General features: G+C 35.3%; 1 protein-coding gene across 1 annotated transcript; it reads right to left on the bottom strand.

Annotated features, from left to right (window-relative positions):
- Nucleotides 1-1,290: 1,290 nt before the first annotated feature.
- On the bottom strand, nt 1,291-10,749 carry LOC113690896 (V-type proton ATPase subunit C-like). Its single transcript, XM_027209016.2, has 12 exons — nt 10,610-10,749; nt 6,374-6,511; nt 6,170-6,238; nt 5,922-6,049; nt 5,739-5,838; nt 4,909-4,976; nt 4,615-4,756; nt 4,243-4,359; nt 4,010-4,135; nt 2,304-2,387; nt 2,109-2,188; nt 1,291-1,599 (listed from the first exon to the last, which is right to left on the bottom strand). Exons 2-12 carry the CDS (start codon nt 6,491-6,493, stop codon nt 1,503-1,505), a joined length of 1,131 nt encoding a protein of 376 aa, XP_027064817.1. The 5' UTR covers nt 6,494-6,511; nt 10,610-10,749; the 3' UTR covers nt 1,291-1,502.
- Between the last annotated feature and the right edge of the window lie 15,465 nt (nt 10,750-26,214).

The raw sequence follows: 26,214 nt of genomic DNA, 5'->3' as shown, positions 1-26,214 counted from the left end.
AACGGAGTCTTAGATTCAAAAATCATCTTTAACAAATTTTATAGTCATACCAGCGAATATAATCTAGTAGTCTTCCTAGTCATTATCCACAAGAATTTCCAACATTTTAGTTAGTTTAGACCTGTCATCCTTGGACAATGATGAGGATAAATATTCAACATCCTAAGGACCTTGGCCATCTTGATATATGTTGGAATATGGTTGTATATCTATCTTTTCTTTTATTTGTTAATCCAATTTTTTATGGGAATCTTGAGTATAAAGCACTTGCATGTTTATTTAATAAAACTAAAAGAAATTTAATAAATCAAAAATATTAAAATTATATAAAAAATAAAAAATGAATTAAAGGAAAAAAAATATGTAGAAAATGGATTTGGGTATTGGGCGGGATCAATCTAAACTCATCCCAAACTGATCCCGCCCAAGTTAGTCCCAAAACACATATGGGTAATGTTGGGGCCAAACCCATATGACTCGGTTCCATCTCAAACCCAAGCAAATCCCGCCCATCCCGCCCATTTTGCCACCTCTAGTATAATCTCAATACCCTAGGTTTTGATCTTCTCTCCTAAGGTCATTTGCCTGAAGCCATGGACCATACTAGCTTATGCAAATGGAAGATGTCCTTCCTTCAGTAGCTTGGGATAGCCTCAATGGATTATTTTGGTTGGTTGACCACTCCTACATAACTGATATTGATTCTTTATTATAAAGCACTATCGTTTGGACAAAAGGGAACAGAGAGAACAATTTGTCATTCCAATTGCAAACTTACCGGCAAATTTGGCACATGCCAAATGATCTCCGCCTATCCGTTAGATGATGAAATGGATGTCGAAAATTAGATTCAGGAAATTTCATGCATATTAATTTGTTATCAGCTCCTATTAATGTCAAATAATAATATTCTGGCTATGCCTCTATAAACCAATTATAGTATTGAAATACATAATATGCATAGTTATAAACCGTTAAGAAACCTTCACTTCTACAGAATTGGAATAAGCCATAGATTGGAACCAGAGAACAATCCATGCTCGTACTTTCTACCGTTACATTCTACCGACAATCATCAATTCTAGCAGTTCTAGCAGCAAGCATTGTCATATGTGTTAGCACCATGTTTATATGATTTGAAACTGTCTTACTTTAACCAAACGAGCCCAAACAGATTAAAGAATAGCATAAGGAATACATACAGATTAAGATATTATAGGTCCACCACAGGGTAACCCAAAAATCAATATTACAACAGTGATTCTCAAACAGAGATTGCAGCCCCCAAAATATCAACCAAGGAAGATCATCTAACACATTTTAATTACTTCAGGACGCAAATATTGATATCAACATGAGGCTATACGAACAACATTCTTTACTTCCAGAGAATATAGTTTATATAGTACTCTGATATACAAGCACAGCCACTGTCCTTATTCTTGAAAGCCGAGTAAATAAACAAGGTATTGGACGTTGGTTGCAATGAAGAGCGACTTGATTTAAATCAGATTAATGGTAAAGGAAACATAAGGATGTGCATCAGCATCAGCCCCAAAACCACTAAGCGGTCCTTCATCCTCAGTTTTCCAGTAGGTGCTGTAGTTGCACAGATAAAGCCATTGAAAAATCAACATTTTGATCAGCTCAAGATGAACACCAAATTCATGTATTTGTGGAACCATATTAAGTGGCCCAAAATGTTGTTATATGTTTTTTCACCAAAGTTTAACAAAAAGAATAAACTTAAAAGAACATTTACTCAGTTGGCTTTAGGGGAGGAAAAAGGGGTAGACCACCTACAGAACATATGGCACATAAAAGAGATTGCACAATAAACTGACCTGAAGCAAGTTGTGAATATACTAATAATTTTGAACCTTTACCAACCAAGAACATACAATTTCAAGTTACAGTTCACCAATCCACATATGAAAGAATTCCATGTCTAATTTACACTAGATCCAGAATTACTCCCTATAACGCCATATAAGGACCTTAGAACCAAATTTCTACTCAAAATTCAGTTAATCTGAATCTTTGCAAGTCAATTGCAATTGGAATGTGCCAATGTTAAAAAACAAAGAAGCTTGATATGTGATTAATACCTGTTTGAACTGTCACACAAACCTTCCAAGATGGAGCGCACTTTCTTTTCACTTTTCACAGATGGTGACAATACAGCAGACTGAAACATCAATTTTCCAATGATTTATAAGCCAAATACTCAAGTAACAACTCTAAATGAAATAGCCAGAAATGTAATTTGGAGAACAACATAGAGCACTCAGCAGTTTAATTACCAAAAAAGATGGTGGAAGGCCATATCTAAGAATGCTCTCAGCAAAGATACGTACAGCACAAAAGTGCATCCAGGAGATAAATACCTGTTGGAAATAGGCAACCAAAAAATTTCAAGCTTCAATAAAGCGCTGCTACCTTAAAAGAAAGAGGGAGGCGGAAGGGGAGTGGGAGGTGGGGGAGGGGAACTCTAAATGACTAAATGTTGAACAAGGCAGAAAGAGGAAAGAAAAGTTATTTACCATAATCCTCATGATTCTATCCATTTTATTTCAATATTTTAGCAGCAGAATTATTCTTAAAGACATGACAACAGCTGATGCTAGAAATTATTTGCTAATAGACTGTAACATCACTCTAGGAAACACATATAATCATAAAAAGACGTACATTTCAAGCTACATGACATTTATAACTTTATGCCAAATTTAACTACATGGCCTGCTCTTGGACATTAATTCATCAAACCATCCATCATACTCGTAATTATCTTTTAATCTCAGGACCATTTGTACTGTGGTCATGTGCATTTCATATATTGTCAGACAGACCAGTTTACTAGAGTTCCACTTTATTTTAGCAATGAATTATACATTAAGCAGGTCTAACTGAATACTTGCTAGGTAGCAAACAACTCTCAGTGTCATCATCCCCTAGTTCATGAAGCTGGTAGACTCAATATACCAAAGCATGTGTGAATTACACGTGCAGATTCTTATTTATACTCACAGATGTAAGCAAATTGGTGTTATTTCAATTATTGGTTGTGCTCAAAGGGACAGAATCTTCAACACAAGGTAAGGATATGATACTTTTTTTTTATAGTGTAAGTTGGAGGACTCGAACCCGAGACCTCTTGCTTACACTCCCTCCCCCCATAACACCCAACCCATCCCTCCCCCCCAGGTAAGGATATGATACATAAGTATTTCTCGAAATAGATAAACAATTAACAGAAGTCCATTATGGACCCCACGACAGACTGCAGACAGTCTATTACCAAAGTAGCTGGTTACCCTCCTCTTGTTACCATCAAACTACATTCCAGATGCATTAATCAAGTGGTAGAAGAAGAAAGGAATGTTAACAGGGTTTGGTCATTTTCAACTGAATCGGAGGCCACAGCATGACATGTGAGTTAGGAAAGAAAGGATTGTGATTAGATTTTCGGCCCTAACATAACATAAGTAAACAAATTTTGTGCCTTCAAAAAAAAAATAAAGTGAAAGATTTTGTGCTGAAATGATGACAGGAAACCTGATCCAGGACAACCATGAGCCAGTTAAAGTAACTGAAGGACCAATAATTCGTTGCAAATGTGAAGGACTAAAACAAGATCCTTTAGACAGCAAGCTATGACTTTTGCTATGCTTGATATCATTCTTTTGCCTTTGTTAAACTGTTGCAGCTATGTAACATGCATGAATAAAATGGTCAATCAAAAGAAAAATGGGAGCATTTACCAGTTATCATTATAGTAAGGTGAGTAGTTAATATCCTCGAAAGTGCATCCAACTCATGATGAAACAGCAAACCCAGTCTTAAAATTTAAGTATTACTTTGACAAACATCAATTAAAGCAAAAATCACAGAAGTAATAAGTGCCAATTTTAGTACTTTCTTTTTTCTATAGCAAATTTTGACAATTAATAATGTAAATAGAAAATCATGAAAAAATTTTTCGAAAACCTGTCACAGAGCAAGTTACCTCTCCATAACTGGTGTAGCACCATTGTAGCAGAGAGCTTCTAAATCTTTCCTGGTCTTGCATCAGTTTTTCTAGTTCCTGCTTCCGACTCTCTTGCGTTTCAGAATTGTACTCGAAATCTCGAATCTGACCAATGTTTATAGCAAAACCTTCATGAAACGATCTTAAAGCATTCAATGCTTTTAGCAAGAGATTTTCCAATAAATAATAGCCTACAAGATTGACTAACTCACTTGAAAAGCTCTTTCACGTGCTTTTGTCCTGAAGTTGTCAGCATCACGGCTGAACAGTATAACAGTGTAAAGAGCATACTCATTGTCCTCATACAGCTTCTTCGAGGATCTTGGGACCTAAACCAATAAGTTCCACATGAGAAAGTACTCTTTATGTCTATAATATGCACTCTGCTAGCAGAATAAAGAGAGACATGATGTACAAAACGGAGACAAAAAACACAAGGAATGAAGTATTGTATCATGTTACAAGCCCCATTTCTTATAAAACTCAACTTGATTGAAATATCTCAACAAAAGCTTCATGCATACACAGAGCGGGACCACCAAAAGCAACGAATGTCAAACAGAAACATATAACTAAGTTCTCACCACATAGGTTGAGAGTGTCTCATAACTCGCCAGCCAATCCTTCTGGGAATATTTTGGAACAATAGCAAGCAGTGTGGTTAAGTGTTCAGAAGTGACAATATCCTCTGGCTTCACCAAATTGGATAGATCACGAACTGCTAAGCTGTATTAGGTTAATTTATAAAATTAGCAAGAAATAAGCTCATACAATCTGTCTACTTCTTCAATACTTGATAAAGCTATGCCTATTTCCACCATCCAGCAAGTTAATATATATACTACTTTGATCCACTGAACAATAAATACAGGTGATACCTTCCTGTCTGCTTTCTGTTAATGGCATTGAGTTGACTACGTACGTTATTGTACTCAGCAACACGAACCTATCACATACAATCCACAACTTAATCAACATGATACAATGATCTCCAACCTCAAAGGCTAGAGGCTAAAAAAGGTTGATGAACCAAAAAGATGAACAGATGTTGATGTAGTTAAATAAAACTACTACACTTTAGATCCTCAACAAGCAAGAAACTGGAGAAACAGAAGCAAAGAGCCTGTCTATGAGGATTTCAGTAGTAACCTCTATGAATTGGAGAGCACCAGGTTTTAACCAAGAAGCAAGGAAAAATCTTATTTCACCTTTTGACACTGAAACATATTTTCTCAACTTAAAGTACCACAACTCACAAATAAATAAGCGAAAAAGGTAAAATCAATAGATTGATGATAAACCAAATACATGGTACATATCTGACTTAACAGGTATATTTCCCCTCTAAGCAACCCAACAGAAAAAAAAAAAGGTTCATTGAAAGCTAAATGAAAGAAGCAAGACAAAGAACAAATAAGCAAACAAGATTGACAAACAAATGCTGCAAATTGATGCATTTTCAGTTTTAAAACCTAAATGCTTACAGTAATAACATAACATACTAAGCTTTCTCCTGCCTTTATACAAAATAAAAATAATAAATAATACTTAATTAGAGAGAAAATTCTTTTACACACACATCAGAATGAGACAACTTGCACATCAACCACTATTTACAATACTCCTACACAACTTAAGTCCTTAAATATGCACATAGAAATGCTTAGACATCCATATCCTAATAATTACACATAAAAATGATCGCTACCTTAAGGTCATCCTCAATCTTGGCTATTTGTGTATGTATTCCATCCACAATCTCCCTCAACGGTGACATTGTTGGATATTTAGCTTCATCCCATACAAATCTAACATAGAATCAAACAAAAGTGAATGCAACTTTTAATAAGGAATCACTTTCAATAATCTTAAAAATGAAATCTCAAGGTACCTAGTAAGATATGAGTCAACAGGAACCCCATCGACTGTGAGAGAGCTACTGACCACACCTGAAACCTTCTCCAATTCCTCAATTTGCCTACGTATCTTGTGAGATACTCCTTCAATGAAGCTGTTATTCTGCCAGTATTACATTACACCTCAGCTTCATCTCATTTCTATCCTCTTCTATGACTGTTTTTTGTAGCAGTGGCAGTAGACACATAAAGTACAAACTTTAATTAGAAATAAAGAATGTACCTTGAGAAGATCATCACTGAGTGCTAACAGCGAGTCCAGTGTTCCCACCCGAAGATTAGGAATGTTAAACTGCAAAGAAGTGTTTAAGTGCAATCAATTAATTGTCATTTTCACGATCCACAAAATTAAACTAGCAATTACATATCTCATGCAAGGTGTGTGTGTTTTTATCTGTCAGAGAATAAATTGAATAGCTCTCAGTACCCGATAAAGTGGGGTATCAAAGGAATGTTTGGAAATTGATTCTTGCAGGCGACTCCAAAGGGAAGAAGGTGATGAATTGTTTTGGATTGGGAGCGAAACTATCCAATACCGTGTTGTCATTGCATTCAGCACAGAAATCTGCCATTATTCAAGTCAATTTTGGATTGTATATTAGTTATCCATAACAAGACAAGAGCTATTTATGAAATCACTTCAATACAAATCAGAAACTCATTTTCTAGCCAGGGGCAGCAGCATTCGCAGTTCAGAGTTTTTGTTTCTACAAGAAAGAAAAGAGCTACTCTTTTTATTTTTCGGCTAAAAGCATCTACAAATCAATGAACAATAAAGCAGAAAATAATGCTGTATCACTTCCGTTCGAGTCATGTCAAAAAATCAGAATATGCCAAAAATTTTCTATCAGTCAACCAAAGATAAAGAAGCTTTCTTGATCTATTTTTGTCAGAATATGCCAAAAATTTTCTATCAGTCAACCAAAGATATAGAAGCTTTCTTGATCTATTTTTGTCCAAAAACCTTTAGGCTGCGTTTGGATCAATAGATTTGATTTGGAGAAGAATTTGAAATGATTGGATTTCAAACCCAAGTAATTGAAATCCTCTGCATTTGAATTACATTGTTTGGACAAGCTTTAAAATTTGAGAAAATGATTTCAAATTCAGTTTTGAAATCCACAGCTTGGATTAATCACAACTAAGAATTTCAGATCCTCCTTTTCTTTTTTAGGTTAAAAATAATATTATTCTATTAAAAACTATTCTTGGATATAGAAACAAGCATACACAAGGATCAAAATAAGTTAATTCCTTATAGGTTAACATCTTCTCTACGATTACAACTCAAGAGACTACCAAGATAATGTTTCATAACCAGTCAATATTACTGTTTTTCATCCTTTGTGCTTAGAGTCCTATTAAGAGATATGTTAATACACTGGAGCCTCCAAGAAGCTTTTTCCTCCCAATCACAGAATAGCAATAACATGCATTTCAATTAGGTCATGACCAAAATCTGAATACTTGACTTCAAGCTTAGCAACTAAAGTATGAAAAAATCAAATGGGTTCTCTTCTTGTGTGCTTATTGATGCAAAAAAAACCTTTTCAGGTTTAACTAGACATTTTGGATTTTCCCATTGGATCTATCAGCAAAACCAGATTTCCTGCTCAAACAAGACCCACAAAATAGCAGACAAAAAAAAAATCAATACATTGAATTTTGTATGACTGGAAAAGTTAAAAGGTTACCATCAATTGTTTGGAAGAGTAGGAAAAACAAAACTACTTTAAGGCCTGGGAAATCATGCAGTCAACTTCGAAGTCTGTCACATGCAACATTTGCTTCACATATATAATTTGATTTTGTAAGAATCAAATCACATTACCAATGTTCCAGGAAAAACTTCAAATGTAATAAAATATTTGCTTCATCCTACAATGATAGCTCATCCAAGGCGCTGAAAGCTCCAGCCCCTCCCCCCGGCCCCCCAAGAAAGACAATTAAGTTTCTGGCATGCAAGGGAGAAATGTAGCCAGTAATATGGTGAATGTAATGATTCAGCAAGCAAAGCTCCTCATAACTTTCTCCAACTTTTCTGGAGCCAACTATAGACTTTCTTTTCTTTAATGTAACTTGAGTTTTGCATTGCAGATAACTAACAAAGCTTTGAGTACCAGAAACAAGCCGCTTTGCCATATAAGATTCACATGAGAAGCAAACTAGCAGCTGGCTCAAGATGGCTAGAATGGAGAAAAACATCAGAATAAGCTTAGCCTAGGCCTGTCCTCAAATAATTATGCCATATTGTTAGACTGGGAGGTGATTATGCCTTGATCCATTATAATTAAACGCTTAGTCTTTGTTTCTGCAGCCAAAAACTCAATGAGGAGAAACCACAGCATTTTGTGTACAAATTTTTCAGAAGGAAATACCCAGTCTGATAACGTAGTGGATCAAGAAGTATAGACTTCATAGTTTTTGAGGATCTTTAACCTGAGATTTTATAAGGGTCAAACCCGTTTAGCTGCAGTCCTGCTCCACATGCCTAGGAAACTATGTGGGATCTTCATATTACTCACTTAACTTCAGTTGGATTAATTCACCCAACAAACTCTAAATTTCCAGAGTTCTACGACATCCTTAATATGCAATCTCATCTCAATTTTTGCAAAGTTAAAATCACCAATTCCATCTTAAAACTGCATGAGTTGATGTGCTCATGTTAAACAGCACAGCATATATGAATATACCTCTTGCAATATCAATGGCAAGAAAATTTGCATCTGATATATTTTAATATAAATCTAACAACTAATTTATGTCATTCATAAATCACTGTCAAACTGCCCTCAAGGATAACTATTCATTTAAGATGTACTTGGAAGCACCATATACCTATTTGAATGTGAATATACTGGCAAAGTTGAAATACTTCAGAGGATCAGAATATGACTAATTAACCAAGGCATGCATTGCCAAATCAAGCTAAGAAGAAGGAAGCAAAATGAATCCAACCTTAAAGAGTATGAAGAGATTTATGCTTTTTAATCAAAAGCAAATTTTCACAGCAAAACTGCCAAACTGGAGCTTTTGCTGATTCATTAGACCATTTACAGGGGAAATGAAAATGGTTTGAAAAGTTCCTGATTTCTATTTTGTTCAATTGGTGTATTCACCCTTGAAGAAATTAAAAAAAAAACTTTAATAGTTCAAGCATATAGCAATGTTAAGTGTGCTACCAAATAAAAATGACCCAAGGAAAAAAAGAATATTCACTTCAATTTATCCATCTCAATATTCATCCAAAGTTATGATATTTTCGACCTCTATTTCCACCATGCAATTGATGCTAGTTATACAAATTAATAGTAGCAACTGGTTAGTCTCGCATAGGGTTTGACTGGTTTGTCTCCAATATTGGGATCAGAAAACCTATTCAAACAAAAAAGAACCCCAGATATATGAACATTAAACTTAAAAAGAATGCTATTTCACTCGCAATTCTATTCAAATCATGGTTCAAACACTCAGCCGAGTCCGAGGCAACCCGACCTAGTCGTCACTGGAACTTCAGCCTCCATTCCACAAACGGTCTGTCATATCCCGGAGACAGTAGATCCAGTGAAAACTCATTCAGACTAGGAAAATTTGGGCTGAAACGACTCCGGGACTCAAAAGAGCAGCCAACTCTACCCAGTCAACCCATATTGACACATAGATATCCATGAACAGAGGCTTTCACCATGATTTTCAGAGACTTTAAGGGTGAAAACAATTTTTTTTTTAAAAAAATTTATCCACATACAATTAATGAGAAATTGCACAGAAAGACAGCTATAACAAATCAATCTTTAAACCAAAATCAATTCTCTTTGAAGACTCTTCTTCACTAAACAGCAAGTGGGTGGTGGAGATTCAAGAGAAGGAGAGGGAAAAATAAAAGGGCAAAGAAGACGAGGAGGCTTTCTCATCAATCGCACGGGCAGTGGTGAAATTTGGAGAGGAGAGGGAGGAAAGAAGAATGAAAAGGCAGATCCACTCGAGGGAGGAGATGGCTACTGAAGTCAAAGTTAAAGCACGGTAGTCCTTTGGTTGCTTTTGAGCTGATAATTCCCAATCTGCTTTGAAGCTTTACAATGTCGAAAAGATAAAAGGGATCATTTCAGCAACCTCCCCTGAGGTTTCCGATAGTATCACTTGGAACAAACAACCGGAATATCAATTTTCGTCCAAAAAGCTCTACAGAACAAACAACAATAAACCCAAAAGGAATCCCGAAAACAATGCTATATCACTATCACTTTCTCTTCAAACAAATCTAAACAATCAGAAAACACCCAAAATTCTTATCAACCAATCAATAACCTCAGGGCAATAAACCTACATCAAAACGCAAATCGCAGTCCTAATTATTCAACTCATAACTCTCGAAGCAATTAATGAACTAAATAACGACAAATTAGAGCACATTATAAAAGAAAATTCACCCCAGAACAATTGCGCAATACCTGAATAGAATTACTAAAAATTTCTGGGAAAAACACTACCACTAATATAATTGCCAAATAAAAAAAAGGTAAAAGCAAACACTTACCAGGCAACAAGTGGTGAAATAAATTTAAAAAGGGAAAAAAAAAAAGAAAATGGACAAAAATTTGATATCTCCGAATCCGATAAAAAGCAGAAGGGATTAAATGATGCAGAGGAAGAAGGTTACCTCGGAGATTGACGAGATTAGTCCGTGCAAGAGAGACTATTGTACAGATCTTGAGACTCAGATTTCTGATTTGTTTCGGTTTTGCTCCAAAGTAGTAGGTTTTTTTTTTGTTATTTTTTCAGTGTAAATGGAGGTCAAGTAGCAGTATTCCTTTTGAGATCTCAGATTTTAATTTTTAAATGCTTAGTTATTAATATATATATATATATATATATATATATGTAAATAAGAAAAAGGTCCCTCTACCATGCAGCAGCTATATATATATATAAAAAAAAAAAAGAAGTATTATTTGCTTATATAAAAGTTTTGTATCACGGTGCAACTGATATGACAAAAAAATTATTTGCTCATAATAGTACTATGCAGCTGATATGTTCCTCTACCATGCAGTCAGTTAAAAAAAAAAAAAAAAGAGGTATTATTTGCTTATATAAAAGTTTTGTATTACTATGCAGTTGATATGACAAAAAAATTTATTTGCTTATAATAGTACTATGGAGCTGATATATAAAGAGGTATTATTTACTTATATAAAAATTTTGTATTACGATACAGTTGATATAACAAAAAATTATTTGCTCATAATAGTACTATGCAACAGCTATATATAAAGAGGTATTATTTGCTTATATGAAAGTTTTGTATTACGATGCAATGAATATGACAAAAAATTATTTTGCTCATAATAATACTTTGCAGATGATATATATATACACACACACACACATATATATATATATAGAGAGAGAGAGAGAGAGTGGTTATAAAAGTTTTGTATTATTTGTCAATTATTCTCACAGGAATTGACTTAAGAGTTTAGAAATTAATTTGTGGACAATAGTATGAAAAAAAAGATGTGTCGATTATCAGCAAATAATTATGTGTAGTTAATATTATAATTTAAAATCGTCTAAAACATTGAAAAAGTTAAAAATTGAGAGCAAATGCATATAAAATTGTGTTCTCCTATCATGTCTTTAGATCTAATAGCGTGTCAATGTAATTAACAAGATTTTTTTAACATCCAATAGTGCATCAATATAACTGATAGGATTTTTTTTAGGAGTGCAGAATGAGTTTTTTTTTTTTAACGGGTGCAACACAAGGAGTTATTGGGTTTTTCTCTTTTTTTTTTTTCTTTTTTATAAGGTACCATGAGACTATCTAGTAACCACTAAGAGAGACTTGAATCCAGCAACATGAGAGTTAAGTCTCTCTTCAACTCAATATCAAGAGTTCTAATTCCTCACTTGCATTCTTTTCATGATGATTTTCTAGGAATAAGTCCATCCAGCATGCTAATGAACTAGTTTGGATTAGAGATGGTCTTCCTATTTTGTCAAAGTGTAAGAGTAGGTTAGGCAAATATCATTGCAAAAAAAAAAAAAAAGATTTTTGAATTTATTATGAAGTGAGGATGGAAGATTAAGTTTAGTTTCTTTTTTTCCTTTTTCCTTTTTTTCCATTTGGGGTGTAATTGAAAGTTTTGGTTTGTTATATCTTTTTAAATATTCAATTTGCTAATAATAGATACCTTTTAATAATGACAGGGATATATCAAATTTTTACGTTATATAGTTTGTCTTAAATTTTCTAAGAGCACAAATAAATAAAAAAATTAAATTATAAGTAAATGATGATTATAATATTGTAATAAGCATAAAAATAAGTAATTCTAAAAGGAAAGTGAAGCGAAATAGCGACGTGAGGGAAGTGGAAAAAAAATAAAAAAATAAAAAATAAAAGAAAATAATGAAAAAGAAAAATAAGGGAATCAATAAAAAAAAAAAGTAACAAAATAAAATCTTAAGGGCACTTTGGTCTTAAAATATCAAATAGATGGCAAAGTGCTTATTTAATGAGTTCAGAAGAGTAAAATGCAACTACAAAAAAAGTTCAGAAAGGTTTACAATTTAGTGCATTTAATCCTTGTCTTAACAATACTTTGTGGCAACTATTACAAGGCACTAGGGAGTCTATTTCCTACTTTAATATCTTGAACAAGTTTATTGGCAAACCTAAGCATAACTAGATGATGATAATATTATTGTTTTCTTGCCTTTTAACAAAAAAAAATTTTTGCATCGGGGCAGTGGGAGAGCGAGGGCATTGGCTTTTAGTAACAAAGTTAAAAGTTCCTTTGGGAGAGCATATCTCCTTTTGGAGCTTTCCTCACCAAAGCATATCGTTTATTTTCTAGTGTCTTTCTTCTTCAAGTATTATCCTATTCCTTCCATATTCTAACCTCTGTTGTACTCAATGGCATCTTTGAATCTTCACAATGTTATCATTACTCCTTTCTTATTCATTACTCCTTCATATATTATACCTCTACTTTTGAATGTCAGAATCTATTATCCGGTATATTCCACTTATGTATGGTTCAGTTTCATTTAACCAAGTCTGGTAAATGGTCATTGCTTTGCGGTGGTTCTTCTATTTTAATGGATGTGCTGGCAGATTTCATCTATTAGGATGAGTTGAGAATTGTGAATTAGAGTATGGCAGCAACAACTCAAATGAACGTAGTGAAGTCCCTTTTGGTACTTCCTTTGTACCCAACCAACTATGTGTAACTTGGTGGGGTCCTTTTGTGGTCCACCAGTCCCTAGTATCTAACGATATATAACAAGATTTGATCTTTGTGACCTAGGTTATCTAACTGGCTATCGCCATCTTGGCATTGATATTTTATGTGAGTGGGTTGAGTTATATTGGCATCCACAAGTGTAGGTACTTTTGAGGGAGGGTAACTTCTTATTTAGATTTTCTTCAGTAGAACATATGTTACTTATTCTTGATAACTGTCCATATTTGGTTTATGGTGCACTTCTTACCTTGCATCTGTGGGTTGTTGATACAACCATCACTTCCATAGTAATCATTTAAATCTTAATATGGTGCAAGTTCTTTGTGAGGACGTGCAAATTCCTTATATTTTTCTTAAAAATTCCCTTTTATTTGGAAATTATTATTTTATAATAACCCTACTACCCAATCAACCCACAATAAGTGCAAGTGAACCTAGAAAGTAGGGTTTCACTTTTCGTTTTTAAGTTAGCGTGAATTAGGGTTTTTACGTTTATCCATAGTGTGACTATCCGGTGCAGAGTGTGGATTAAATTTGGTGATTTAGAGTGATTAGAAGTAATAATAAAGTTAGTGAATTAGAAGTTAGAACCCTAGTATACGCGATTTAAGGAAAAACGGTTCGAATCGACGGGTACCGTTCGCTACCGATTGAACACACCATTTGACCACCACTTTCCTACCATACAATACCATTGATATGAGTGTAAAATATCACCCCATTTTTCAGCTAAGCTTGGCCGAAATATTTGACCAAAAAAACTAGGAAAAAGGACAAAATGTGAAGGTTAATCTTAAAGCAACAAGTGGCGGCCATCTATTGGTTTGTTGACTAATTAATTTCCACCATCTTTATCACAAAAAACTACTCAATTTACCCCTCATTTTCAGTACACCAGCCGAGAGAGAGAGGAAGAAAAGCCAAGAGCAAGAAACCACAATCCATCTTGAGTTTGATCCACTTAAGTGAGAAAACAAGAAATCTAAACCGATTAATCAATAGTTTGAGAGTTTGGGAAGCTTAAGGAACTAGAAATTTCAAAGAGAGGTGGAGGATATCCTTTGAAAGCTTGTTCTTGAGGTATTTTGGCTGTCACTTATCTTTGGTTCTTTTACTTTTGTTTAAGTTGTTATATAACTCATGATTTGGTTAAATTGGTAGCTATGAAAGTAGTTGTAGTGATTTTGGGAGAATTGGTGAGTTAGGGTTTGTATTGAACAGCCATATTTTTTCTTCTTTAGATGGATTATGATGGGAATATGAAGATTGGCACTTGTAGGCATAAATTCCAGATTTTCGGTTTTGCACCTCCCCTGTTCTGACCGGCACTGTTTGACCATGTTAGAGGCCGAATTAGGCTTAGCACAAAACATGAAAGTTGTTAGAGAATGATGTTTTATAGTTTCCTGCAAAATTTCAGCCCAATCCGAGTACTGTAGCTTGTGAAAAGACAAACATACCCTTGAGACTGCCCGAGGTAGCGTTCAATAGACAGTTTTAACATTTCTTCATGTTGGCTGCGTTTTTCATCTTGATCCGTACCAAACCAGTCTTTGGCCAAAACATGAAACTTTTATCCCTATGTTTCAGCTTTCCAACGCAATTGAAAACACCTCAATCGGACTTCGATAGCCTGAGTTATTGTCGTTTACGTATAGTGCGGTTAACTAACCTGAAAATGAGATTTTGGTTCTGTAATTCGAAATTTTGACCTAGATACACTACGAACTGGATTAAGTGGTCTGCATCAAAGTTGTAGCTCTCTGTCTTAACTTCGAAATGGTATAACTTGTACTTCAATCCAATAAGCGTAGTTTCGGTTATGTCCGATACGCTAAGTAGCAGTGAATCTGCCTTTTTGGTTTCTTAGCTTAAAGCTCTTTTCCGATCCTTTTCCTAGCTAAATTTTGTATTTGAATGACTTTGAGCCTATTGAACGGCTGTTGTGATGAATTTATATTGTGTATGACTTTGGGATTGATTGAGGAAAAGAATGAAGCCATAAATGACTAGAAAATAGGTAAATACAAAGGGCGTGCTGCCCAAATTTACACTCAAGGATTAGGTAACGATTTGAGAACGAATACCATATGAACCATCTAGGATATTTGTGTCTTCTTTTATCGAGGTATATAAGTTTGAATTTGGCCGAAACTAGTACATTTAGAAAAATGAAAATTTACGACTAATAGAAATACGTTTTCTTCATTTCTTCGACTCAAATGGATATTTCAAAGTTTTACGAGCGAGCATAAGTTTTTCAAATATTTTACTCATGTCCTTTGGTTTCAATGTACTCTTTTCACTACCAAAACCAGATTTATATTTCATACTAGTACGTATTTGAATTTCTTTGAATCACTTAAATCTTTGACGGTTGAAACATAATGTGTTCTTTTGATTATATTAGGGTTCATCGGTGACTGACTGTATTATTCGACAAGATATTTTGGATATTATTTTGCGTAAATAGGTAAGTGTTCCTTGTTTGTTATATTGTTCTTGACTTCATGATTTCACGGCTTGTTATTATTATTCGATAATGTGCTAAGTGCCTTCAATGATTGCCAAAACGAGTTTTACAGGCGAGTGTGTACTTTATCACACTCGACCTAGACGAATGTAAAATTTTCAATGATTGAATGATTGAAACGTTACTTGTGTATGAATGTAAGCCTTTTGGCTGAACTGGGCCCTACCCTTCGTTACCGATCGACTCGAATCAGAAGCGGACTCGGTCGAGCGATATGGTGACATTGTGTGAATGTTTGGTATACTCGAGTATTACCTTGTAGTCTGGTGGAGCCTGACCAACGTCCAGAAGGGGGTGAATGAAATGAATGAACGAATGTCAATGCAAATGAGGGGTTTTATTTACAAAAATGCATTTTCAAATGATTGGAGGAATAAGGGAATGAAAGGAGAATGAATGAACGAATGAATGAATGGCTCCCTGTGAGCACGTATGCTTTTAACGAATGTGTTATTATCACTTTCATTGTAAATGTTTCTTGACTTATTGATTATCTATGGTTAATGTATTGGATTGCTTATGTGATTATGCGGTCAGAACCTCACTGAGCTTATAGCTCATCCCTTTAGTTTTGTTTTCCTTAATAGGGGAAGGCGAGTAAGGACGAGAGCCCGGTATAGACTAGCTTAGACTAGTTTCTGATTTTTTTTTTTTATGGTTCTCGCCCTACCTTTTGGCACGGGTTGGACGTATGAAGAATTGAGAACCTTTATATATTCGTCGTTTGTACTCCCTTTTGAGATAGAAATGTATATAAGTTTCGCTTTAAGTTTGAATTGTTGCTATATGTATTCCTGTGGTTTTATTCCGGATTTATTTAATGACTGAAGTGAACGACTGAGTTCCAGTGAGAGCTGGGCAGGCGGTCCGCCGAACCCTTTGGTTCGGCTTAGGGGGAGGTGGGGCTGTCACATTCTTGGCTTTCCACTAGAATATATTAACAGAGAAGATGGTGAATTCCTAGTGTCCATTGTAGGACAAGTAGAGGAGATTGACTTCCAGGAGGGACCTTCTTGTAACTTACAATACCTTTGAGCTGGTGTCTAGCTATTCACTAAAGACTCTCTTCTCAGTAGTTCTCTCTTGAAGTTAAGAATAGAACGAATAGTGCGAGTCAAATGCTATTATGAGAATGTTTTTAAAGTCTGCCATCATTGTGGAGTCATTGGCTACTCTTTTAACAATTGTTCCATCACTACTTGTCATTAGTAACAATTGTTCCATTATTAGCAAATTTTATAACATCATTCGCAAATGCCAAGTGAGTAATACGGGGACAATTATTAGGAACTTTAAAACCTACAAAATTCGATTGCATGGATAAAAAAAATCAACCCCCTAGAAAGCACCTCCACTCCAATAATAAACAAGATTGGTGATAAGGGATCTTCCTGACAAAGACCCCTTAGAGACTTAAAAAAGTCATAAGATGGTCCACTAACAAATACTGAAAACTAAACATTTGACAGTAACCTCCATATCATGTCTATGAATTTCTCCCCAAAACCAAATCGTCGCAATACATGGATAATGTGAGGATGCGAAAAATTTCCTTATTTTATATTACTTTTTTTATTTCTTTGAATATATTTTCTTTACTTTACTTTATTACCTTAATTACTTAGATATTTTTATAAGTGAGACAAATTTTTAAATCATTTTTCTTGTACATATTAGTTCATGTTAAATTCGAAATGCATTATGGAAGTGGGATCCGCTAATGCGGCAAGTGCAATAAATTTTTGAAGATAAGGAGGAGTTTTGCATAAAGAAATATTATTTTATAAGATGCCAAGCAATAATTAGAAATTAGCTAGATAGTTTAGCCTTTAGAAGACTAAAAAAGATGAGGATTAACCTTAGTGAACCAAGTGTCGCATAACCCTTGGAGATTTGACTTTGACTACAATCTTTCTTATCCTTTAATAAAACCAAATTTGACCAAAATTCCTTCCATGTTCTTCCAAGCTTGACCGACTCTCTTGAGGGAAAAAGGAAAAGGAAAAGGAAAACTTCATCTTCAACCTCAATTTCTCGCTTGAATCTTGAGTTTTAACCAACAATCTTGCAAACTGCTCCATAAAAGGTGATATCTAAGGAAGGTTAAAGGCTTTAGTAGAGAGATTTTTGGGGAAGAAGCACTTGGTTTCCATTTTTCTTGGAGTTTCAAGGTAACTATGGCAAGAAACCCTTTTTATTTCTAATACTTGCATACTAGTGGTTTTAGAAATTGATTTTGGTAGTTTACATGGAAAAATTCATGGTTTGAAGTGGTGATATGAAAATTATAACTTTGATGGTTAAATTTCAACCCTTATATGATGCTTGAACTTGGCCATGATTTGATAGCTTTATCATGTTATTTATCTAGCTTTTATATGTTAGTTTGGCTTGTTTAAGGAAAATTTCAGCTTGTAGTTGAAATTTCAGCTTAGGGTTTCCAAAATTAAGCTTTATTGTGGTTGATATTTGAGCCATGAATTGGCTATTTGGGGATGGTTTTATGGCCTTAATCGAGTGTATTTAATAGCTTATGACTTGTGGTTGTGATTGAAGTTGAATTGAGATAAAATTTGGTGTTGAGTTTGGATAGAAAAGTAAAGAAAACAAGGGAAGTGCTGCTGAAATTTTTACTACTTCCTCTCTTGTGAAATAAGTGAGATAAGAGGGATGATTTTGGGTTGGTTTGAATTTAGGTTACATGTGATTTCTTGCGTGCACCTTGATGGTAGCGTATAAGCTGAAATGTTGATGAAATCATGTGAAAAGTAAGAGGAAAAGTGATGGTTCCTTCTAGTGTGCTTTCTAGTTGCATTTCTTTCACTTTAAGTTTGAGGTTGGTTGTCTTCTTAGCTATTTTGTTGCCGGAAATTCTAGCCATGAATTGACATGAAGACTCTTTGTTTATTCATGTTCTTAGGTCCAAATGTTTCTTTTCACTCCAAAATCGCATTTGCACCTTTGCACTAGTAGTTAACTTGGATAGGCATACAACTCATAGTCTATCCTAAATTATGAATTCCATTCACTTGGTTTTGGATATGGGGACCATAATTATTTTACCTTGGTTGTTCTTAGAGTTTGTCGGTGATCAAGGACATAATTTGGAAGGAAACTTTTAACATTATTTTTGCTTGAATTGGTGAGTGTACCACTCGCATGACTTGTTGTTTAACCGATTTACTTATGCTTGAAATTTATGACTTGAATGACTGTAACTTTAGTTTATCCTGAACGGAATGAGGGTGTACTTTATCACACTCGTTTCCCCTGACTATTTGATTGATTAGCCATGCAATTTGGATTTGTTATTTGTGCATGAGTTGATGTCGTTTGGAAGATAATATCCAATGACCTTATTGTGAAATTTGAGATCAAACCTCATTGGTAGTCAATCAAATCGAGCTAGCAAATGTTTGGTCGAGGTAGAATGACGAACCATAAGGAAACTATTACTAATTCACTAAACATTTCTAATATTTGGTATATTTGAGTATTACCGCCACTGTTAAGGGGTATGTTTGGTGGATGGAAACTGATATAAAGTGGGAATCTATGGTCATGATTTTGCTTCTTTAAACATTGACGGAGTGTCAACTGGTTTGGATCAAATTAATGCAACGGGAAACTTGGCACTTGAGAGCCATCTGTATCCTTTTACTTGAATTACTTTGTCTAAGTGGGGGTGTTTACTTATATTTTTATTTGATACTTATATGTGATCGATTAAAATTGTAATTGTATGATTCTTGACTGCGTGACCCTTTTGGCACCTCATTGAGCGAAAACTCACTCTATTACTTTTGTTTTCCTTTCAGGGGGCAAAATTTTTGGAGCGTGAATTTTGAGGAAAGAGTTGAGTTAGTTATAGTTTGTTTTTGTTTAAACTCCTCTGTATTAGTAAACCTCACTTGTATTTGTATAAGTTTGGATACTCTGGCTTGTACTTTAAGTTGAATCATTATAGACTCCATTGTATATAGTATGGATTGATTATTTAAAGCTAAATTGTGCATTTTGGTGTGGTAAATGTGAATTTCGGTTTAGTAGTCTTGGTGAGAGTTATGCAAGCAGTCCGCTAACCTTTAAAGTACATCTTAATAGAAGGTGGGGCTGTCACAGTTAGTATCAGAGTTTATGTTAAAAATGGTTTGGACGAAATAGAAATTTGATTCTAAGGAACTTAGTCTGACGTGTTAAGGTGTCATTAAGTGTGATTAGCCTGCCTAAGTTGTAAACTGTGTTTATTCTTGTAGGTTATGGACTGAGCCAGTGGAGAGGGTGGAGATGAGCCGTCTCGGAGGCGCTTTCGAGTCATCGATTACGAGGAGAGGCTCGGAGGATCGATCTGGTGTTGGAGTACTGCTAGTCGGACTAGACGATGTAGTCGTTGCCAAAACTACTCCTATACTAATAATGTGATTTTGGCAATATTAGAGGAGAGGAGGAGGCTTAGGCTTGACGGTGCTAGGGACTAAACTGAGATGGTGAAGATAAGATGCATTATAAGGATATAGGCCAACAAGATTCGGGAGCTCCAGGAAGACATCATGATGGAGTAGGAGAGGACGAATGCTCTTAGAAAACAGCTACAGATAGTTAATGACCACCTCACTAGAGTGGTCAGAGACATTAGGGATCGGTCTGGAGGTATTATTGATAAGTGTGAAGCACTAATCCAGGAAGTGATTAACGCTAACGCACCTGTGGAGGTTCGGGGTGACGGAGCCCCTAGAGAGCGAGATGCACCTAGTTCTACTCACGAAAGAGAGTCCATTAGCTCGATTGGGAACTAAATTAGAGCTCCTATGAGCCATGTTTTGATCCAATGTGCGGGATAGTTAGGAAAACTTCTAATTGGATGTTTTTATAGTTTTGGGGTTAGTTTTGTACATTGTGTTTTTGTTATGACCCCACTACCTTTCTAATGGGATTGCTTTTGCTTGTATCTGACTGCTACTGTGTGACATGCATGATAAAGTTGTGTTAAATATATTTAATTTTGACTTGTTTATACTTCTTGTGACTTGTCCATGTATCTATATATCTTTAATATTGTATTTGTACTGTGATCCTAAATTGGTTAAAAATAAATGGAGGATAAACGTAGTTGACAAAACCGTAGGCATGGATCTAGGCAACTCTTGAATGAAGGGGGTAATCGTGAACCAGTACCTGAACAGAATCGTGAACCGGGGGTCGATCCTAACGCCCAAATAGTCACAGCTATCCAGTGCATGACTGATCTTTTAGCCCAAATAGTAGATTGTCAGGGGCAAAACTCTATTAACCAACCCGAAAATTCAAGGAACCATGCGGAGGGCGAGGATAGAGCTCTCGAATGATTTCAAAAATTTTTTCCACCAAAATTCCTTAGAGGACCAGACCCTGACGTGACCGATAGGTGGTTAGAGAAAATGATTGATATTTTCTCAGTTTTGCATTATACTGAAGAGAGACAGGTGACCATTGCTATCTTCCAGTTGAGGAAGCAGCTCGTTCCTGGTGGAATGTGATATGAATAAAATAGGAAAGAGAGCAAATCCCGAGGACATGGGTAAATTTCATGAGAGAGTTTAATGCAAAATATTTTCCACCATTGATTCAGGAAAAAGGGGAGGATGAGTTTATTAGGTTTTGCTAGGGAGCTCAAACTGTAGCGGAGTATGAAATTCAATTTATTAGGTTATCTAACTTTGCTCCCGAAGTAATCGTGACCGAGCAAAGGCGAATAAGGCGATTTGTTCAAGGGTTGAATGTTGAGATTCAAAAGAATTTAGCAGTAGCCTAAATCAATACCTTTAGTGATGCCATGGAGAAATCCCAACGAGTTGAAAGTGCGAGACTACAAGTTAGAATCTTTCAAACAAAAAAACGGGGTATACCTGATAGTAGCTCAGGACAAGGGGATAAGAATGCACCTCCTAAGTTTGAAAGGGGAACTGGCGGAATAAGACTTCTAGGAACACCAAGGGGAGCCCCATCAAGAGGAGGTTTAGGCAGGAGAGGACAATAGAGAAGTGCCTCACACGGAGGTTCAGCATCAGCTCCCCGTGTTTCCTGCGGATATTGTGGGAAGTCGAATCATACAGAGAAAAATTGTTAGAGGAAAGAAACAAAATGTTTGCACTGTGGAAGTGCCGAGTATCAGATTGCCAATTGTCTAGTTCTACCTCGAGAAGAGAATGGGACCCAGCAGTCAACCAAGACAAATTCTGGACAGTCAAAAGTGGACGGGAATAGACCAAAAGTGCCGACTCAGGTATATGTGCTAGAGCAACATCAGGTCCCTGATTCATCTGAGATCGTAGAAGGTATGATCCCTGTATTCCATTGTTTAGTTAAGATGTTAATAGATTTTCGTGTTACCCATTCCTTTGTCAACCCTAATTTTATGTGTGAAATTGATATGAAACTTGCTAGATTGTCATATGATCTAGAAGTTAGTACTCCTACGGGTGATCAACGTTTGATCACTAATATGGTTTATAAAAATTATGAAATTGGATTGGAGAGAGAAAATTATAGGGGATTTAATAAATTTAGTCATTAAGAGGTACAATATTATCTTGGGTATCGATTGGTTAGCTAAATATGATACTCAACTGGATTGTAAGAGAAAAGTAGTAGAATTTCGCATACCTAGGGAGACAATCTTAAGGTTAGATATAAGGGGTAGGTTAGTCTCATCTGCACTTATTGCAGGTATTCGAGTTAGAAAATTACTAAGTAAAGGAACGCAAGATTTCCTAAATTTTCTAATAAATACTCCGACCAATAAGTTGAAAGTAGAATATCCGGATGTATTCCTTGATGAAATTAGTGATTTTACCTCCGAAAAGAAAGATAGAATTTAAAATTGACTTGTTACGGGGGACATCACCTATCTCTAAAATTCCATATCGGATGGCATCTGCCGAACTTAAGGAATTAAAGTTGCAGTTGCAAGATTTATTGGAGCAACGATTTATATGAGAGAGCGGATCTCCATGGGAATTTCGATACTCTTTGTTAAGAAGAAAGCCGAAAGTTTAATGTTATGTATAGACTATCGGGGATTGAATGATATAACAATTAAAAATAAGTACCTTCTGCCACATATTGATGAATTATTTGACCAATTGCAAGGAGCAGTGATATTTTCGAAATTAGACCTCCGACAGGGGTACTATCAATTGCGAATTAGGAAAGAGGATGTACCAAAGACTGCATTTAACTCTATATATGGACATTTTGAGTTTGCAATCATGCTCTTTGGATTAACCAATGCCCCTACCGCATATATGGATTTGATGCATCGGATTTTCAAATCGTACTTGGATTGATTTGTAGTCGTGTTTATCAATGATATTCTTGTCTACTCAAAAACTCGAGAGGAGCATGAGCATCATTTGAAGATTGTATTGCAGACCTTAAGAGAACATCAGTTATATACTAATTTAGCAAATGTGAGTTTTGGTTGGAGAAAATCTCTTTTCTAGGACATGTGATTTCAAAAGATGGTATCATCGTAGATCCGGCGAAAGTAGATGTAGTAACTGAATGGAAGAGACCAAAAAATTTCACTGAAATTCGTAACTTCTTAGGGTTGGCAGGATATTATCGTCAGTTTATTAAGGATTTCTCAAAATTTGCCGGTCCTTTAATCGATTTGACAAAAAAGCATGGTAGTTTTGTGTGGGATACTAGAAGTGAAATTAGTTTTCAAAAATTGAAAAAAAGATTGACTGTGGCACCAGTTCTACCTTTACCTAATGGAAAGGATAGTTTTACTGTATATACCGATGTCTCGAGAGAAGGATTGGAGTGCGTATTAATGCAAAATAAGAACGTGATTGCCTTTGCCTCTAGAAAGTTGAAATGTCATGAGCAAAATTTTTTGACCCATGACTTGGAAGTAGCAATTATTGTCTTTGCTCTGAAAAAATGGAGACATTATTTGTATGGGATAACTTTTGAGATTTATACGGATCATAAGAGGTTTAAGTACTTATTTTCTCAGAAGGACTTGAATATAAGGCAGCGTCAATGGATGAAATTTTTAGAAAATTATGACTGTACGATTAACTATCATCCTGGAAAGACTAATGTCGTGGTGGATGCTTTAAATCGAAAGGCTCAAGTGACTGGATTAATGATTAAGGAATGGAATATGTTAGAAAAAGTTAGCGAGTGGAATTCTTGTCTTGAATGCCAGAAGGTGATCATTGAAAATATAACGGTGAAATTCACTCTACTATATCAAATTAAAGAGGCTCAGAAGAAAGATTCGGTGGTACAGAAGTGCAAAAAGAGGAGTTGTCTGATTTCAATTTGAGTTCCAAGGGAATTTTGAAATATCGGAACCAAGTAGTGGTGCTAAAGGATGCAATGTTAAAAAAGAAAATTTTGGAGGAAGCTCATCAGTCCAAGTATACGATCCATCTGGATAATAGTAAGATGTATCAGGATTTAAGAGCGTTATACTAGTGGGATAACATGAAGAAGAAAATTGCTCAATATGTCCAAACTTGTCTTATCTGCCAACAAGTTAAAGTCGAATATAAAAAATCCCCTGATTTGTTACAACTCCTCGAGATACCTGAATGGAAGTGGAAAAATATAACGATGGATTTTGTCTCAAGCTTGCCACAGACGCAGAGAGGTTATGATGCCGTTTGGGTAATCGTCAACTAGTTAACCAAATCGGCCCACTTCTTGCCATGAACATGAAGTATTCTATGAAAAAGTTGACTCAACTGTATATGGATGAAATTGTGAGATTGCATGGAGTCCCAGTGAGTATAGTTTCAGACAGGGATCCCCGATTCGTATCTCAATTTTGGCAAAAGTTGCAAGAAGTTTTAGGAACCAAACTAAACCTTAGTACTATATATCATCCCCAAACCGATGGACAATCGAAAAGAATCATTCAAATCCTCGAGAATATGTTAAGGACATGTATTTTGGATTTTGGAGGTAGTTGGAGCCAGCACGTGACGTTGATGGAGTTTGTCTATAATAATAGCTACCATTCAGCTATTCAAATAGCTCCATATGAGGATCTCTACGGAAGAAAGTGTCGATCGTCTGTTTACGGGGACAAAGTAGAGGAAAGGAAGATTTTAGATCCAACAACAGTGTCATGGATGGAGGATGCACATAGACTTCAAACAGTTCAAAGTCGGCAAAAGAGTTATGCGGACAATCGAAGAAAGGATTTGGAGTTCGAAGTTGGAGATTGTGTATATTTTAACATCACTTCATTGCGAAGTGTCACGGCAGGTAAAGGAAAGAAATTTCAACCAAGTTTTGTGGGATCCTTCAAAATTCTCTAACGAGTTAGAAAGGTGGCATATCGACTCGAACTATCACTGAATTTGTCAAGGATTCATGACGTCTTCCATGTCTCAATGCTAAAGAAGTACCATCATGATCTAACTCACATCTTACAACCAAAAGAAATTGAAATAGATGAGTCTCTCACCTATGAGGAGAAACCCGTGCAGTTGCTCGACCAAAACGTTAAGGAACTGAGAAACAAGCAAAATCCCTTGGTAAAGATCTTGTGGAGAAATCATGGGGTAGAAGAAGCAACCTGGAAGGTGGAGAAAGAAATGCAAAAGAAATACCCTGAACTGTTTGTTAATCAAGATGAGAAATTTCGAGGAAGAAATTTTTTAAGAGGGAGAGAGTGTGAGGATTCGAAAAATTTTCTTATTTTATATTATTTCTTTGAATACATTTTCTTTGCTTTATTTTATTACCTTAATTACCTAGATATTTTATAAGTGAGACAAGTTTTTAAATCATTTTTCTTGTTTAATTAGTTCATGTTAAATTCGAAATGCATTATGGAAGTGGGACCGTTAATGCAGCAAGTGCGATAAATTTTTGAAGATAAGGAGGAGTTTTGCATAAAGAAATATTATTTTATAAGGTGTTAAAGGATAATTAGAGGTTAGTTAGATAGTTTAGCTTTTGGAAGACAAAAAAAAAATGAGGATTAATGTTAGTGAGCCAAGTGTCGCGTAACCCTTGGAGATTTGACTTTGACTACAATCTTTCTTATTCTTTAATAGAATCAAATTGACCAAAATTCCTTCCATTTTCTTCCAAGCTTGGCCGACTCTCTTGAGGGAAAAAAGGGAAAGGAAAACTTCATCTTCAACCTCAATTCCTTGCTTGAATCTTGAGTTTTAACCAACAATCTTGCAAACTACTTTATAAAAGGTGATATCTAAGGAATATTAAATATTAAATTTCAATTTTATCAAAGCGTATGCTTAGAATAGGACTTGGGTTCAGGCTAAGGATATCGGCAATCCTTTTTAGTACCAGTTACCTACCTTAGATTTAAAAAAGTAAGGATCATTTTATTGGTAGTTCAAATTGAGGTTCACGATTGCCTTGGCACGCTAGCTTAGGTTTAGCTGCCCACTTTCTTATAAGGAGATAGTCAAAAGGTAAGAGTCTTGGAATGGGATCAATGGAAAACTT

The sequence above is a fragment of the Coffea arabica genome, chromosome 5c, assembly GCF_036785885.1.
Source record: "Coffea arabica cultivar ET-39 chromosome 5c, Coffea Arabica ET-39 HiFi, whole genome shotgun sequence".
Lineage (NCBI taxonomy): Eukaryota > Viridiplantae > Streptophyta > Magnoliopsida > Gentianales > Rubiaceae > Coffea > Coffea arabica.
The sequence above is the reverse complement of the archived record's forward strand: the minus strand, read 5'-3'. Positions and strand labels throughout refer to the sequence as shown.

Coding starts and splice junctions, on each gene's coding strand:
- LOC113690896 (XM_027209016.2), bottom strand. CDS start 6,493: ATGACAACACGGTATTGGATAGTTTCGCTCCCAATCCAAAACAATTCA. Junction 6,050..6,169: donor TCAGTGATGATCTTCTCAAG/GTACATTCTTTA, acceptor TAATACTGGCAG/AATAACAGCTTCATTGAAGG. Junction 4,136..4,242: donor CACGTGAAAGAGCTTTTCAA/GTGAGTTAGTCA, acceptor AACATTGGTCAG/ATTCGAGATTTCGAGTACAA.